Here is a 15,187-nt window from a genome sequence, read left to right as displayed (position 1 = left end):
TCATGATTCAAGCTTATGGCTTTTGGCATCCCCATCCCCTAACTAGTATTCTATTTCAGTTTTTTAAAGACTCTACATATAATTAAGTCTGTGAAGTATTTTTTATTCTGTTTGGCTTATTTCATTTAGGATAATCAATCTTATTGCAAATGGCAGAATCTCTTATTATAAAGTTGCATAATATTTCTGTGTGTGTGTGTGTGTGTGTGTGTGTGTGTGTGTGTGTTCATTTCTTTACCTATTTATCTGCGCAGAGACATTAGGGCTAGTTTCATATCTTGGTGGTGAACTTGGGGGTGTAGGTACCTCCTAGCCACTTCTGCTATTATTTCCCCTGGGTACATCCCCAGAAGAGGGATTGCTTGGCCTTTATCTTCTCATGGACTTTAGTAACAGCACTGCAGCTAAAGCACCAAAGCTCAAGCAACACAAGCAAAAAATAGACCAATGGGATTTCCTCAAACAAAACTGCCTCCAGACAGCAAAGGAATTAATCAAGGAAATGAAATAAAAACAGTCTGCAGAACATATTCGTGAGCCATATATCCCAAATACATGTGCACAATGGAATCACCAACAAGCAGAATACACACACACACACACACACACACACACACACACACACACACACACAGTGAGCAAGCCCAGGAAAGAATGTGGGCAGTTTTTCTAAAGAAGGTACAAGCAGAGCCAACAGACACAAGGCACAATGCATAGCCAGACTTATTAGTAATCCGAAATCCCAGTGCCTGTCACCTCACACCTGTTAGGTTTGCCTGTTATCAAACAGATACGAGATAATAATTGTTGGCAAAGATGTGGAGGAAAGGTAAATCTTGCCTACTGTTGGGGGGGCGGATGGAAACCCTACAACCTTTATGGAACACAGCATGAAGGATTCTCCCCCCAAAAAACAGCAAAGCTAGACCGGCTGCAGGACAGCCTTCGTGAAGTTCCGCGCCCCCTGGGGTCCCTGTCACTTTTGGAGGGGACTTCTAAGGTCCCGGTACTGCAGTCTGTCTGCAGTTGGAGGACTGGGATTCATCTGCAGGCTGGGACTCTTGCGGGTTGCCTGGGGCCTGGGACGAGTGAGGGTCCCGCCGCGAGACTCCGCTGCAGCCCGGCAGAGGGCGGCCCTGGACAGGACTGGGGGGGGGGGGAGTGCTGGGAGAGGAAGTTGGCTGACCACAGAGGCGTCCCCGGGGCCTCCCCATGTCCGCCCCCGGCCCGCCCCCGGCCCGCCCCCGGGCCCCACATTCCGGGTCCTGTGACCCGCGTGCGGGCGGGTGCGTCCTGGACCAGTCTGGGACGTCTCCTGGGTGGCGGTGGCGGCGCGCGTGCAGGGACCCAGCGCCCATGGCCGGCGGCGGGGGAGCCCAGGAGCCCGGGGCGGCCGCCAGCGCGGCCCCGGAGACCCACGAGCACCTCTTCAAGGTTCTGGTCATCGGTGAGCTCGGCGTGGGCAAAACCAGCATCATCAAGCGCTATGTCCACCAGCTCTTCTCCCAGCACTACCGAGCCACGATCGGCGTGGACTTTGCGCTCAAGGTCCTCAACTGGGACAGCAGGACCCTGGTGCGGTTACAGCTGTGGGATATCGCAGGTAAGCACCCCCCCCTCCACACACACACACACACACACACACACACACACACAGGCCTGACCCTTGGCTGGAGAGTCAGGACACTGGGGACATGCAGTGGGCCCACTCCCAGGGGACTCAGGTGGGGACAGAACAAGCAACAGGGCAGTGCAAAGAGAGACCTGGTGGTGGCACAGGCGCCCTGCTAAGTCCCACCCCCACCCCTGCTCCTCTTTACTGCGGTAAATGTTGCTGCACCCAGGCTCTATCCTAATGGGTTCCCGGAAGCCCAAGAGAGTCATTGCAAAAGTTTTATAACCCTGCGTGGTGACGAAACTGTAAACAACGTGGAAGTTGGGGTTGCAATCAGCGGTGGAGAGACTGAGGACGCAGGAAGGCTGCTTTGAAGGGGGCTGGTGTCTCTCACTTGTCCCTGAAGTTCTGAGGGACTGATACAAAGTTGCGCTTCTAGTTAGAGGCAGGACCCAAAGCAACACTGGCTTCCTGTTCAACACTTGTTTTCTCTGTTGTTCAAGGCCTGCCTTGATTTGTGCCTGGCTTTTGTGACAGCTTTCTTTCTCTTTCCAGCCAAGGACAGAAACCACCCGAAACTATTCTAGAAGTTTTAACTCTGAATCGTAACAAGTTTAGAAAGTACCAGGAAGAGTTGGGGCTATGGGGAAGAAAGGCTTGGACCTGAGCCTAGCCTTCTGAGGGAAACTCCACTCCTCCCACTGCAGGCCTTTATAGGGAGGCGGGTCATCTAGGGGGAAAGACTGGGAAAGTTTATTTGAAACTTTATGTTCCGAGTGATCTAGTGAAACCAACTCCCAGGCCTGTACTCCAACTCCCTGGTTCCCATCCCATGAGTGTGAGAAGGCTTCCCTGGGTCTGGCTTTCAGGTATCCCTCTAGAATGAGGGCCTAAGCACTATGCTTAGTGTTATTTAGGAGCACACGTGCTTTGGCTGGACTGCTGGGTAGGATGGGAGCGTTTGAAAAAAAAAAAAAGACATAGACCAATGGGGTTTCAAAAAGAACTGTAAGCAAGTTTAATTATGGAGATGGTCTCATTCCTGTAAGTTGCACTGTTCTCTCATCACAGGGATTCCAAAGCTCCAGCCCCGTGGTTGATGACACCTGATCATCAAATTTGACAGATAGACATCTTGTAGCCAGCTGGTGAGGGGGAAGGAGGGTCACTCAGGGAAGCCTGTCTGCATTTTCTTCATTTACAGCCTTTCTTCCAACAGATGAGAAAGTAATAAGGAAGAATGACAGACTTTATAAGCCTTTACTTAAGAGCACTTTCCCCTCCTCAGATAAGAGAATGCAAGAATAGACACAGCACTTCCTCTGAGATAAAAGGTCATCAGTCTTCACTCAGCTTGTTTTTCTTTTTTTAAATTTTACTTGGTTACCTCAAACCAAAAGTACATTTGAAAAGTCATCTTTTAAGGCTGGAGGCTTCTTTTGAACTACTCCCTGCTGTTGCCCAGAACTCTAGTAAACATTTTCCTGCTTCTGACCCAAGTGGTTGATTCTAAAGGTTACTTGACCATGTGACAGTCATCATCCATCCAGTGCAATATCCCAACAAAGATGATCTTAAATTCCTGCTGACACAGTAGCTTACTTTGCCTTGTTCTTTATATAAATTGACATATGTGTACTGTGTTTGATTGAGTCCTGGGAGGTAAATGACCATAAAAGCTAGCTTTTTCCATGGTGCATGTGTTATGAACTTCAAAGTAAAGTGATTCTATTTGAAGACTTGTGGAAACAGAAGACCAGTGGGAGTTTTCCCCTTGTGTGCCACCTCTTCTCTTTTAAGCCTTCTTTTGTGTTCTTTGAGACAGAATATAGGCCGGGGTGGCCTAAAACTTGGGATCCTTTTGTCTCAGTCTTTGCAGTACTAGTCATATACTACCATATCCAGTTTTACCCTTCTTCAGCAGACCTCTCTAGGCAGGAAGGAGACTGTTCCCATCTTTATTATAATGTGGTGGTCACCTACCAAGATGGCACCTACCTATTCTTGTGCCTCAGTCCTAAACAAGCTTTGACAAGCAAACAAGCAACAACACAGCAGATCTCCAAAAGGGATTTTTGATCTTTTCTCTTTAAAACATATATAAATAGATAGATAGTTATTATAAAGGTGATGTCCAGAGGGGTTACAGTTTACCTAAGTCAAGTAAAGAATGTGTTGCTTCTTAGACAGTGTTGCTCTCTCCTAGTTTTTCTCTCCCATCCCCACCCACAAGTTGTATTGTTCATTTTCAACATAGTGTCTGATGAGTCCCACTGCTATATGTGTTTACCCTTTGTCCCTCCATTTCTGTGCTCCCCCTTACCCTCCCAAAGACAGATAAATGAACAAAACAAAAAGAAAAACAGCAACAAAGGGAAAAACCTCATTTTCATTTCCTGAAGTTCATCTCAATAAATAAATGCACTAGGTATCACATCTTGGTATTCCTCTCCTAAGAACATTCTCCTCTGGTCTCACTGTGTATGAATACCTAGAGTCCGATCTAATTTTTAATCACATGCTGGTACCTTTTAGATCTGGCTTCCACAGATGAGAGGAAAAGCATGTGCTGTTGGTATCTCTGAGCTTGACTTACCTACTGTTTTCCTAACAAAAATGTTTGCGTCATTCAACAAGTCCATATTCAGAAGTAAATGAACAAAGTAATTAGAAATTATAGGGGCCTTTTTTCGAATTCAGATTTTGATGTAAGGATAACAAGAGACAAAATAACAGATGATTGCTGTAGCATTAACTATGGTTGGTTTGAATATGTGATCCACAAATGACTCCTCCCTTATTCATACTGTCTGAATTAAGTAGGAGTCATATGAGGAAGACAAGCCAATTGAAGGCCACTCCAGAAATTTCCCCTGTGGCTAAACATATTTGCTTTAAGCTGTAACAACATTAAATCATAGCAAATTCTCCAAAATGGTAGAGAGATTCCTTAATTGCAAAACAGAAAGTAGAGCAAGCCACTTGATACAACTAACTTAAAGGTCAATGTTATCACTACTTTCTTTTTGTTAATGGTGCTCTGGAGATTGAAATGAGCAAAGCAACAAAGACATTATGGCAACAGTGTCTAACCTACAAAGCGGTGGCAAGTATGAAAGGCAAGAATAGCAGAATGTTTTCTCTAAGTGTAGCCAAGAAGTTTTGGCTTTCTAATTAAGAACCATAGTAACTTGCAGGTACAGGCCTTAATGAATCTTATCTCAGAACATTAAAAAACAACAGCAACATAGTTTTAAAGTAATGGATATAGTCCACTGACATTTTTGTGTAAACCAGTTGATACTTCTGAATTCCTACCTGCTTTGAGAATGTTGCTCAATACATAATGGAAATATATTAATATATTGAATTTTACAATAATATTTTGAATGCAGCTGCACAGAGACACACTAAATTAAGATGCAATAAGAGATGTTCTCTAGGCCTTTTAAAAAATGTTTAGCAAGATAAAATAGCATGTGGATGGCAATGAGTCATGTGTGTTTTACTCACTAGTAATTTTAAAATGTTCCAGACAGGTTGAATGGCTAATCAAAGTTAAATCTTGGGATGAATTTGTATATCTTCAGTGCTTTAGCTTTGATGTATTGAAGGAAGTTATTTACAACATTGCTTTGGCCAAAGGATAAACTGGAAACAATTTGTTCTGAAGTTCATGTCATATTTTACCCAAACCCAAAATATGTTTGAAAAATGTTACAAATTGTATAAAATATATTTAAACTGGTTTTCATCATTTCAATTCCCATATTATCATGGAATTCTCATCTTGATTTCCTTGTTCCACCATATATGTGGCTGGTTATTATACTGAACTACTTCTGTCTTCTTTCATAAACCTTCTGTTACCTTTTCATGAAAGAGAAAGAAGAACCTGGGATAGTACATGTAATGCTTTAATCACCTTTCAAGTGTCAATTCTGGGATTATTAATATTCAATTATTTTATAAATATAAAGAAATAGTGCTTTGAGAAATTAGTCTATTTAGTTATATCTATCCAGTGTCACCTAAACCCAGTAGTAAATTTCCTAGTGCTTGTTGATATCCTACTGCAAATGCTAATTGAGAAATCTGTTTGCAGTCTCTTTTCTACCCAAGAGATCTGACTCATTCTTGCTACTCTAGCCTTACTCAGACTCAATCAAGGTGCTCAACTGCAAGTAAAGCTCACTGCCATGCTGCCATCTTTCTCAGTTGTTGAATTCTGAGATAGCTTTGAGTGTTCCAGTCTATTCCTATGCATTCACAATTGTCCACACAGGTGGTGTTAGCACAACTGCATATTCATAGTGTTGTTCATGGAAAGTCCCTGGATAATGCTGTGCCTGTGGTTTGTCACTTTTTAATGTTTCCATTCTTAGCTGCTGCAATTGCCCCATTAAACTGAAAGATACCAGAGTTAGCACTATAGAAAGTAGAACACTGACAGAAAATTCTCCAAAACCTTTCTTTACTCCCAGTGAGTTGCCTGAACAATCCACCTTTTTGAAGTGAACTATAAGGTTCTGCCCCATAGTCTAAACATAAAAGTGGCATACTAACTTATCAAGAAAACAGAGGTCATAAGTGGTACTGTGTCAAAAATCTCATGATTCTTAGGAAAACAATAAGCTTTTAACAGTATGGAGTGTAGAGTTTACTGATCTCAAAATAGTATCATAAATCGTTTTCAAGTAATTTTGTAGTCAATTAGAGCTTGTAACTCATTTGAAATATGATTACTATCTTGTCCTGTTTATGATACAGATTTTCCAGTTATACCTCTGTTACCTATAAAGACAGAATTTCCAACCAGACTCCAGTGGCTCATACCTATGATCCTAACTACTAAGGAGGATCGCAGTTTAAAGTGAGCTCAGGCAAGAAAGTCCATGAGAGTTTTATGTCCAGTTACCCACCAGAAAACCAGAAGTAGCACTGGATCTCAAGTGGTAGAGTGTTAGCCTTGAGCTGAAGAGCTTGGGGACTGTGCCCAGGCTCACAGTTCAAGCCTCATGACCAACAAGAAAAAAAACAAAAAAACAGAATTTCCACAGTTTTGAATGTTTGGAGGCGGGAAGGGGTGGAAGCTATCACGAGACTTAAATTCAGGGTCTAGGCCCTGTCCCAGAGCTCTTTTGCCCAACACTAGCACTTTACCACTTTGAGCCACAGCTCTATTTCTGATTTTTGAGTGATTAATTGGAAGTAAGAATCTCACAGGGACTTTTCTGCCCAAGCTGGCCTTGAATTGCAATCCTAAAACCTCTGCCTTCTGAATAGTTAAGATTATAGACATAAGCCACCAGTGCCCAGCTCAAGTTTAGATTTTAACTCCCTCATTTGGTATGCATTTTGAAAGACTGTTTCTATACTTTAGACTTGTCTGTGTATAATGAAGCTATTTTTATGGCATATAGTTGCAGGGACAGTTTGGAAAAGCCAGGCAATAATTGTAAATGTTTGCCTGCACTACTGTAAACCTTCACTGTTTAAACCTGTAAGTCACATAGGATTCCAGGCACATATTATTTTCAAATATATTTTAAGACAAATTGAATCAATATATACAATCCAATACATTGGTTTTTTGTAGGTAATCTGCTCTGATTATTCTAGTTTAAAATGTGTCCATAGCCAGGAGCTGGTGGTTCAAACCTGTAATCCTAGTTACACAGGAGGCTGAGTGAGAATGGAGATTGGAAGCCAATCTATGCAGACAAATATGAGGGACTCTCATCTCCAAATTAACCAACAAAAACTGGAAGTGGGGGTCTGGCTCCAGTGATAGGTGCTAGCCTTGAGTGAAAAAGCTAAGGGAGAGTACCCTGACCCTGACCCTGACCCTTGGCTAAAGATTCAGAAATAACTTGTGTTTCTTGCTTTAAAAATTAAAAATAAGCCATCTTTGATACATACAAAAAGTAATTGAGAGATGAGATGAAATGTTCTTTCAAAGAAGGAAAATTTCAAGACCTTACGGTTTGTAGCATGGGAGTCACGTGATCTTGAAACAGGGAAGACTTCATAGTTCTATTTGTAGCTGCCAGAGCAGCTAGAAAGGCCTAGATGCTGGGCACATAGTCATCCCAAATAAAATCCAGTGCAATTTGGAATCTTTATACCTATTGAGTTAGAATTCCTAGAGCCTGGAAAGTTGCCATCTGTTAAGCATCATGGATGGATCTGATTCACTTTGAAGTTGGAAAAGATTGTTGTGTGTTAGCTGAATACTGACAATACACTCGTCTCCTCACTACACACCTTGATCAGACAACCAGCCTCATGTCACAGCTCTGGCATCTTGTCTCACTCCATGTCCCAGTGGGTCCTTCCTGGCGTCAAAGCACTTCTGAGAAGTGTCACCATAAATATTGTTCATGAGGCTATTGTGGGGATGTACAGGAAAGGAACAGGATATACATTCCACTCCTCTTGAGAATGGTTATTTAAGAAGACCTTTAAATGTGACCACAGTCAACTATTTTGATTTACATAATGATTTCTTGTAATCTGTGACTGGACATATGTTTGTGTGAAGAAGCCTCGTTCTCCGTGAAATACATAATACAACTTAAGGATTTTACATGGAAAACTTTTCACTTACTACCTAGAAACTGTATATTTCCTGGCGGAAAATTTTCCTTGAGTAGTCACATGTAGCATGAAAGCTCTCAGTACATAAAGGTCAGTATTTGTAATTAGAAAACTTACATATATTTCATCATAGCATTCTGATTTGGTTTGAACTGTTCAACCCACATTAAAAGATATATATAGAGAGATAGATTATTTATGGGGGGGGGGGTGTGAGTATGAAATTGAGGGAGAAAAAACATTAAAAACTGAACAGAAACAGTGATAAAAATCCCAAGAACAAATATCTCCAACTTGTGTATCTGTTAACAGTAGAATTTAATAATTTCTGTTTGTTTATTTATTTATTTGTTGTGGGCTGTGAACTCAGGGCCTGGGCTCAAAGCTCTTTTATTCAAGGCTAGTGCTCTAGCACTTTGAGCCACAGTACCACTTCTGATTTTCTTGTGGTAAATTTGGAGTTAAGAATCTCAAGGATTTTCCTGCCTGGGCTGGCTTTGAACCACAATCCTCAGATCTTAGCCTCCTGAGAAACTAGGATTACACACATGAGCCACCAGTGCCCAGCAATTTCTTTCTTTTCATTGGGATTTGAACTTAGGGTCTCATACCTGCTAGGTAGGTACTTTACCACCGACCCATATATATCTCCTGCCGAAGAAAATCTTTTCATTTTTAATTTCAGTTTTTCCTGGCAAGTCATCATATATGTTTTATTTAACTTAGTCGGAAGACCTATTCCAGAAACATACTAGTTTTGTCTTTTCTAGCTCTTCTCAGTGTCATTAATGTTGACTCCCTCCAATTCCTGCTTAAACCCTTTCCAACAAGTACCTTTTGGTTAATCATTTGCATATGTATGAGGTTGTAGGCAAATCAAATCTCTTTGTCTGTGGGGTGTTCTTTTTCTTGGTTCTGAGTGCCACAATATCAAGTAATAATTAAGATACCTTCCTCTACAGAGGAAGAAGCATGTTGATCAAGATAAAAGACACGGTGCTGGTGAAGATGACAAAAGCTGTGCCTAGTATTAGGGTGATGAGTGCACAGGACCGCTTCCTTTAACTAGTGTGGGAGAACCCCGTAGCTGAGGAGTCTTCTTTCTGTTCTGGGAGACCTAGAGAAGGGGTGTGCCCTTGTAGTAGTAATATTCTGTCCTTAAATACACTCTTAGCTACTAATACTGCCAGGCTCTCTTTGGAAACACAGGATGCATGCAGAAACGTCTACTCTAGCAAGTATCTGGCTAAGAGATTATACACAGTGGAACAATCAACCCAGAAAATTAGAGTAATTTCATCTCCCTGGAACTCTATTCTCTCATCTATAAAGTAAGAGAGACAAGATGATTCAGCATCTCATCATGGTAAGTCCCAGTCAGCAGTAGCTGCCAGCCCTGCTCAGAGAAAGTGGTGTTACTTAGAATTCTCCCTCTGTAAATCTGAACTTATTCAATAAACCTGTTCAAAAAGGTTCTGATCAATCTCTATTTCCATTATGACAGCAGTCTTAAACACTGCACACACACACACACACAGAAGCACGCACGCATACACATACCCTATGAGACTTCTTTTACCACCCAGCTCTCTCCTATCAGATTCCACTAGCACCTAACCCAGGGCACTAACCATGACATAGGGATTGCGTACATTTTTATAAAAGTATCTTTTATAAGCCTTCTCTCTCTCTCTCTCTCTTGCCAGTCCTAGGGCTTGAACTCAGGGCCTGGGCACTGTCCTTGAGCTTTCTCAAGGCTAACATTCTACCACTTGAGCCACAGCACCACTTCTGGCTTTTTTGGTAGATGTGGTACCAAGGAATCACACCCAGGGCTTCATGCATGCTAGGCAAGCATTTTACCACTAGGCCACACTCCCAGCCCCTCTTTTATAATTTTTTGGTTATTTATTAATTAGATTTTTATCTTGAGGAGTATTTTTTCTATACTTTCTCTGGATATAAATATTTTTACCAAGTAAGTGATTCATATTTTTCCTTCTCATCAGTTCCTTTTATTCTCACCTGCTTAATTATTCAGTTGATTTTTTATTTAACACATAATTTTGCGTGTGTGTTTTTTTAGTTCATAGTTTCAGATATGAAGGCTGCCAAGGAGTTTCTAATCCGACATGGCCTCTGAGGAGAATTAATTGACATTTCTTAAGCTCAGTGTCCTCTAAAGTTCTTTTCGCGGACATTTTTCATAGATATATCTGATTGTCCTATGTTTTATGCAAAGCTTATCCAAGTAAATCTTTTTAATATCACTTCATATGATTAACAGAAAGAATTAGAGATTTTCAGATGGCTCACAAAAAAAGAAAGAAAAGCAACAATCATACCTGCTAGTTCATTGTAACACATGGATAGCCATGGTTTTCTTTTACTAGTTTGGCACTCTGTTGTCTTTTCTAAATTCAAAGGATGACCCCATGGAATATTTCCTTATTACTTTCTAATTTTTATTAATCCTTCTATTTTGACCCAAGGATGTCTTAATGAGGGTAATTACTCTGGTAGCTACGCTCCTTGCATACTTAATTAAAATTTTTAACAATGGAAAGTGTTTGCAGAGGCACACTAATGGAATTTTAAGTCTGAACAACATGAATATATTATGTAGGCTTTTCTGATGAATAGTGCCCTTGCCATTGAACTGTTAGAATATCCTAAATAACTTTTGGACTATGGTAGTGAAGCTTACAAATATATATATATATATATATATACACATATATATACACATACATATATATATGTGTGTGCATACACATATATACATATACATATGTGTATACACATACATATGGCAGTAACAAAGCCAAAGCAATATAAAATGTCATAGTGCTATTGTAAAATTTGGGGAGAATTTTGCAATTTAAGGTGGCTTTGTACATGTGAAAGTCAAAAGAAGATAAACGTGACAATATAGCATAGATAAGGCTTGCTTCTCATCATGTGTTTCAACAGGGAAGTGACCTTTACCATAGATCCAACTGATACATCTTAGACATCCTTGTCATTCCTGTTTCCTGTCAAGACAGTCAGCAAGTTAACAGCCTGAACTATTGGAGTTTTAGAAGGCCTCGATTCCAGGTCTTTTTGTCAGCATCTTTTAATGTGTCTTCTCATATGTTAGATGAAGATAAGTATCCCTCCTTGGTGAAAAATAAGCAGGGTTAAAGAGGGTAGGAGAATACTTTGTAATCCTATCTAGATGTCAAGGCAGTGCTGTCTGAAGCAGCAGCATTTCCCCAACTGTTTAATGGCTATTCAGTTATTTCAAAAGGACAGTGATAGCTGAAGGGCTCTGCAGCTGATCCTTCTTACAATTACATAACTAGCAGTAATGCTTCTTGTTCAGAAACTGTAGCTTTCCATGTGTCTGTTGCTTTAGGAGGGGAGCAGTTTTGCAAATTGAGTCAATGGCTGGTGGGGGCTAGAGATGTGAAGGAAAGATGAATTGACAACACGAGGTGCTTCTTTCTCCATCCAGTCTTAATCTTTCTGGGTAGTTTTTACCACTGCCATTATCTTCTTCCTGTGAGCTTCCTTTTCTTCTATTCTTGTCTCCTCCTCTTCTAGCTCCCTTTTCCTCCCTCTAGTGCCTGGTTCTTTTCTCTTGGACTAAGGAGAGGGGGGAGAAAAAGCCAGCTTCAAGACTGTCAGATTGAAGTTTCTGCATGAAGTGTCTGGTGAATACATTATAGATTCACATGACATTTACTACTCAACTGTGCATTCCAGCATGTTATTAGTCACTTTCATGTCATCAGTTACGGTTCTGTATGGATATCTTCATGCTACGAATGAGTGTTACAGTTAATAGGAGATGTCTGTAGTATTTTTTTTGCCAGTCCTGGGGCTTGAACTCAGGGCCTAGGCACTGTCCCTGGGCCTCTTTAATACTCTACCACTTGAGCCACAGTGTTAGTTCTAGCTTTTTTGAATATTTTCTTGCTGATGAGTCTCATGGGGATGTTTCTGGCTGGGCTGGCTTTGAACCTCCATCCGCAGATCTCACTTCCTGCGTGACTATGGTTACTGGTGTGAGATGTCGGCACTTGGCTTGTAGTATAATTTTTAAAAACACTGGAGTCATCTAAATATGACTCTCAGAATTACAAGGGTTTAATCTCTTTGTATTTATCTCTAGGGCAGGAGCGATTCGGCAATATGACACGCGTGTACTATAAAGAGGCTGTTGGTGCTTTTGTTGTGTTTGATATATCAAGAAGTTCGACTTTCGAGGCAGTCTTAAAATGGAAAAGTGACCTGGATAGCAAAGTTCATCTTCCCAATGGCAACCCTATTCCTACTGTCCTCCTAGCCAACAAATGTGACCAGAAAAGGGAAGGTGGCCAGACTCTGCCTCAGATGGACCAGTTCTGCAAAGACCATGGCTTCAGTGGGTGGTTCGAAACCTCTGCCAAGGTACACTCTGCTTTATGGTTTAATCTGTTTCCTTTGTTAGTATTAGAAGTGATGTGAAACATTTAGATGGATTTCAGAGAGGTTTTAGGTTTTTAAGCCCCACCCCCCAAAAGAAAAGTATGGCATAGGTATGATATAGCTTCCCTAACCCCACAGCAGCACCTTAAAAATGAGCAATTAGGAAGTGATTGAAAGAGCAAGTTTTGTATTAAAATAATAGTGTTACTTAAAAGAAAAGTCAAATAATATTTCCTGTGAGTTTGAGTTTTCACTGAGATACTTCTCATGACACTGGAAAAAAACTGGGCAATAAGGTATACAGTCCAGAACAAGTGTGTTTGACTTTTATAAGACAGTTAAAGAGCCTAGGGAAGTGTCCCTGGTGAAGATGCATGCATGCCACATGCAGTAAGGCCTTGGAAAGAAATAGATTTAACTGTGTGAAAGATTTTTAAAAAAAGAAAAACAGTCATCATTTGTGACGTGCTTCTTTTATGAGTTGGATGGAAATTTTTTTCTGACATTGGGAACTGGACATTTTTTTAAATTGAGAAAGAATGCTAGCATGGATTTTTATAAGGTTTAATAATTGAGCAATACTAAAAAGTAAAAGTGAGAATGGGAAGTACAAGCTATTTGCAGGGTTATATATACTGAAAGTTTCGTAGAGGAGAATGCAAATCATGATTGGACATAAAAATGCTAATATGTTTAAGAAATGATGACAAACACCAACTTGTGAATTCATCTATTCTTAACAAGTTCAGCCTTAGAGCATATGTTGTATAGATTTCTTTTATATGTGTATTGTGTCTGTCTGTGTATACCATTGTTCCTCTAAATCATTCTAGGCACCTAACACTAAGTTGCTTTTAGCTTTACTAGCAATTTACCCCCACAGTGATGCCTGTAGTGATCAGAATAAAAGGGTGAAAGCAAGTGAAAAGACTACACCATAGGGCAGCCTTGAAATGTTGAGTGATGGTAGTGTGATTGGAGTAAAAATGAAAATGCCTCCTAGATGTCTGGAGGTTGAAATGAGTATGCCTGAGCTACAAATTAGTAATATCAATAAGTATACTCTCTGCCTTGAGCCAGGAACTTGGCCTAGTGGTAGAGGGCTTACCTAGCATGCATAAAGACCTGGGTTTGGTAGAGTGCTAGCCTTGAGAAAGCCCAAGAACTGTACCCAGACCCTGAGTTCAAGCCCCAGTACTGGCAAAATACATACATACATACATACATACATACACTCTCTTACTTAGTTTCATAAATCAAAGTTGAGGTGGAGTAAAGGTGAATTCAGTTTTGCGTGTTTGCATGAGTATTGAACTGGACAGGAAAGAAGAAATCCATAAAGAAAAGACTTTGGAGAGAGAAGTTGTTCAGAGATATATCCCTGCTTCCTCTGGATGTATGCTGACTAATTTGCTTTAACTTCCTAACTTCATTGCAAAAAACTATATCTATAACATGTAGATCAATGTTTGTAGAAGAATATTAATTCTGTATTGCAGATAAAGTCCACTTTAAGATTTCATTAGAAATCTCATAGGACTTATAATCTGGGACTACATGAGTGGTCACATTTATCACATTTCTACACATCATTTCATACAGACATGAGAGGGAAAAATCAGTTTAAAATTTCCCTGAGCATCGATGGCTTAGGGAAATAATCTTAGCTACTCAGAAGCTGAGATCTGAGGCTCACAGTTTGAATCCAGGCTGGGTGGGACAAATCTTTGAAATTCGTATCTCCCAATTAGCTAGAAAAAAAACGCCAAAAGTGGAGTTAGAGCTCTTACAATAGAGCCCCATCCTCTCTGACGAATCTTCCTAGGTGCTTTTACCTTTAATGCTTTCATTTAATCACAGGTCCCAGCATAATTTATTCTTTGCTTATGCATTTCAGGATAACATAAACATAGATGAAGCCACCCGGTTCCTAGTGGAGAATATCCTTTTGAACCACCAAAGCTTTCCTAATGAAGAAAGTGACTTGGACAAGATTAAACTGGATCGGGAGACCTTGGTAGCTGAGCACAGATCCCAGTGCTGCTAATGGGCGCTGCCTCTTACGTGCCCTGCCTCAGAGCAGAGGGTTTGGCTGTGAGTGTGATACTGGGCTCCATGAATCTCCACAGGTGCATGTCATCTCATCTCATCTGCCAGTGTCCCCAGGAATCTCTGCACACTGAAGATGAAACACGTGGAACAGTATCTCTGCTAGAGCCTGTGATTTACAGAAAAATCCTAGGCATTATTCTACCATTATATGAAGCCTAATGTTTACATCCTTTTATGAATCTCTGTAAATGACTTTGAAGTTGTAGCTTTATATGTAAACCCGGGGATGGTAATAAATCTTCCCTGTGGTGTTTCTGAGATTTTTGAGTCTCTGCTTTTCTTTCCTTATGCCATCTCCTCTTGCCACAAAGGTTTTGAAATTACGTTAGCCATGAAGGTTGAAGTTCATGGTTAACGGCTCTATTTGCCATTCAAAACTTTGGTAGTTCATGTAGAATTGTTATC

The 15,187-nt window shown here is 40.7% G+C and overlaps 1 protein-coding gene across 1 annotated transcript; it reads left to right on the top strand.

Moving 5' to 3' along the window:
- Positions 1-1,236: 1,236 nt before the first annotated feature.
- On the top strand, positions 1,237-14,811 carry Rab32 (RAB32, member RAS oncogene family). Its single transcript, XM_090337996.1, has 3 exons — positions 1,237-1,603; positions 12,375-12,652; positions 14,568-14,811. The coding sequence occupies exons 1-3, from the start codon at positions 1,357-1,359 to the stop codon at positions 14,715-14,717; spliced, it is 675 nt and encodes a 224-aa protein (XP_090194122.1). The 5' UTR covers positions 1,237-1,356; the 3' UTR covers positions 14,718-14,811.
- The last annotated feature ends 376 nt before the right edge of the window (positions 14,812-15,187 follow it).

The sequence above is a fragment of the Megascapheus bottae genome, chromosome 8 (assembly GCF_031878675.1).
Source record: "Megascapheus bottae isolate mThoBot1 chromosome 8, mThoBot2.hap1, whole genome shotgun sequence".
NCBI classification, from domain to species: Eukaryota; Metazoa; Chordata; class Mammalia; order Rodentia; family Geomyidae; genus Megascapheus; species Megascapheus bottae.
Note: the sequence above shows the minus strand (reverse complement) of the source record. Positions and strands in the feature narration are given on the sequence as shown.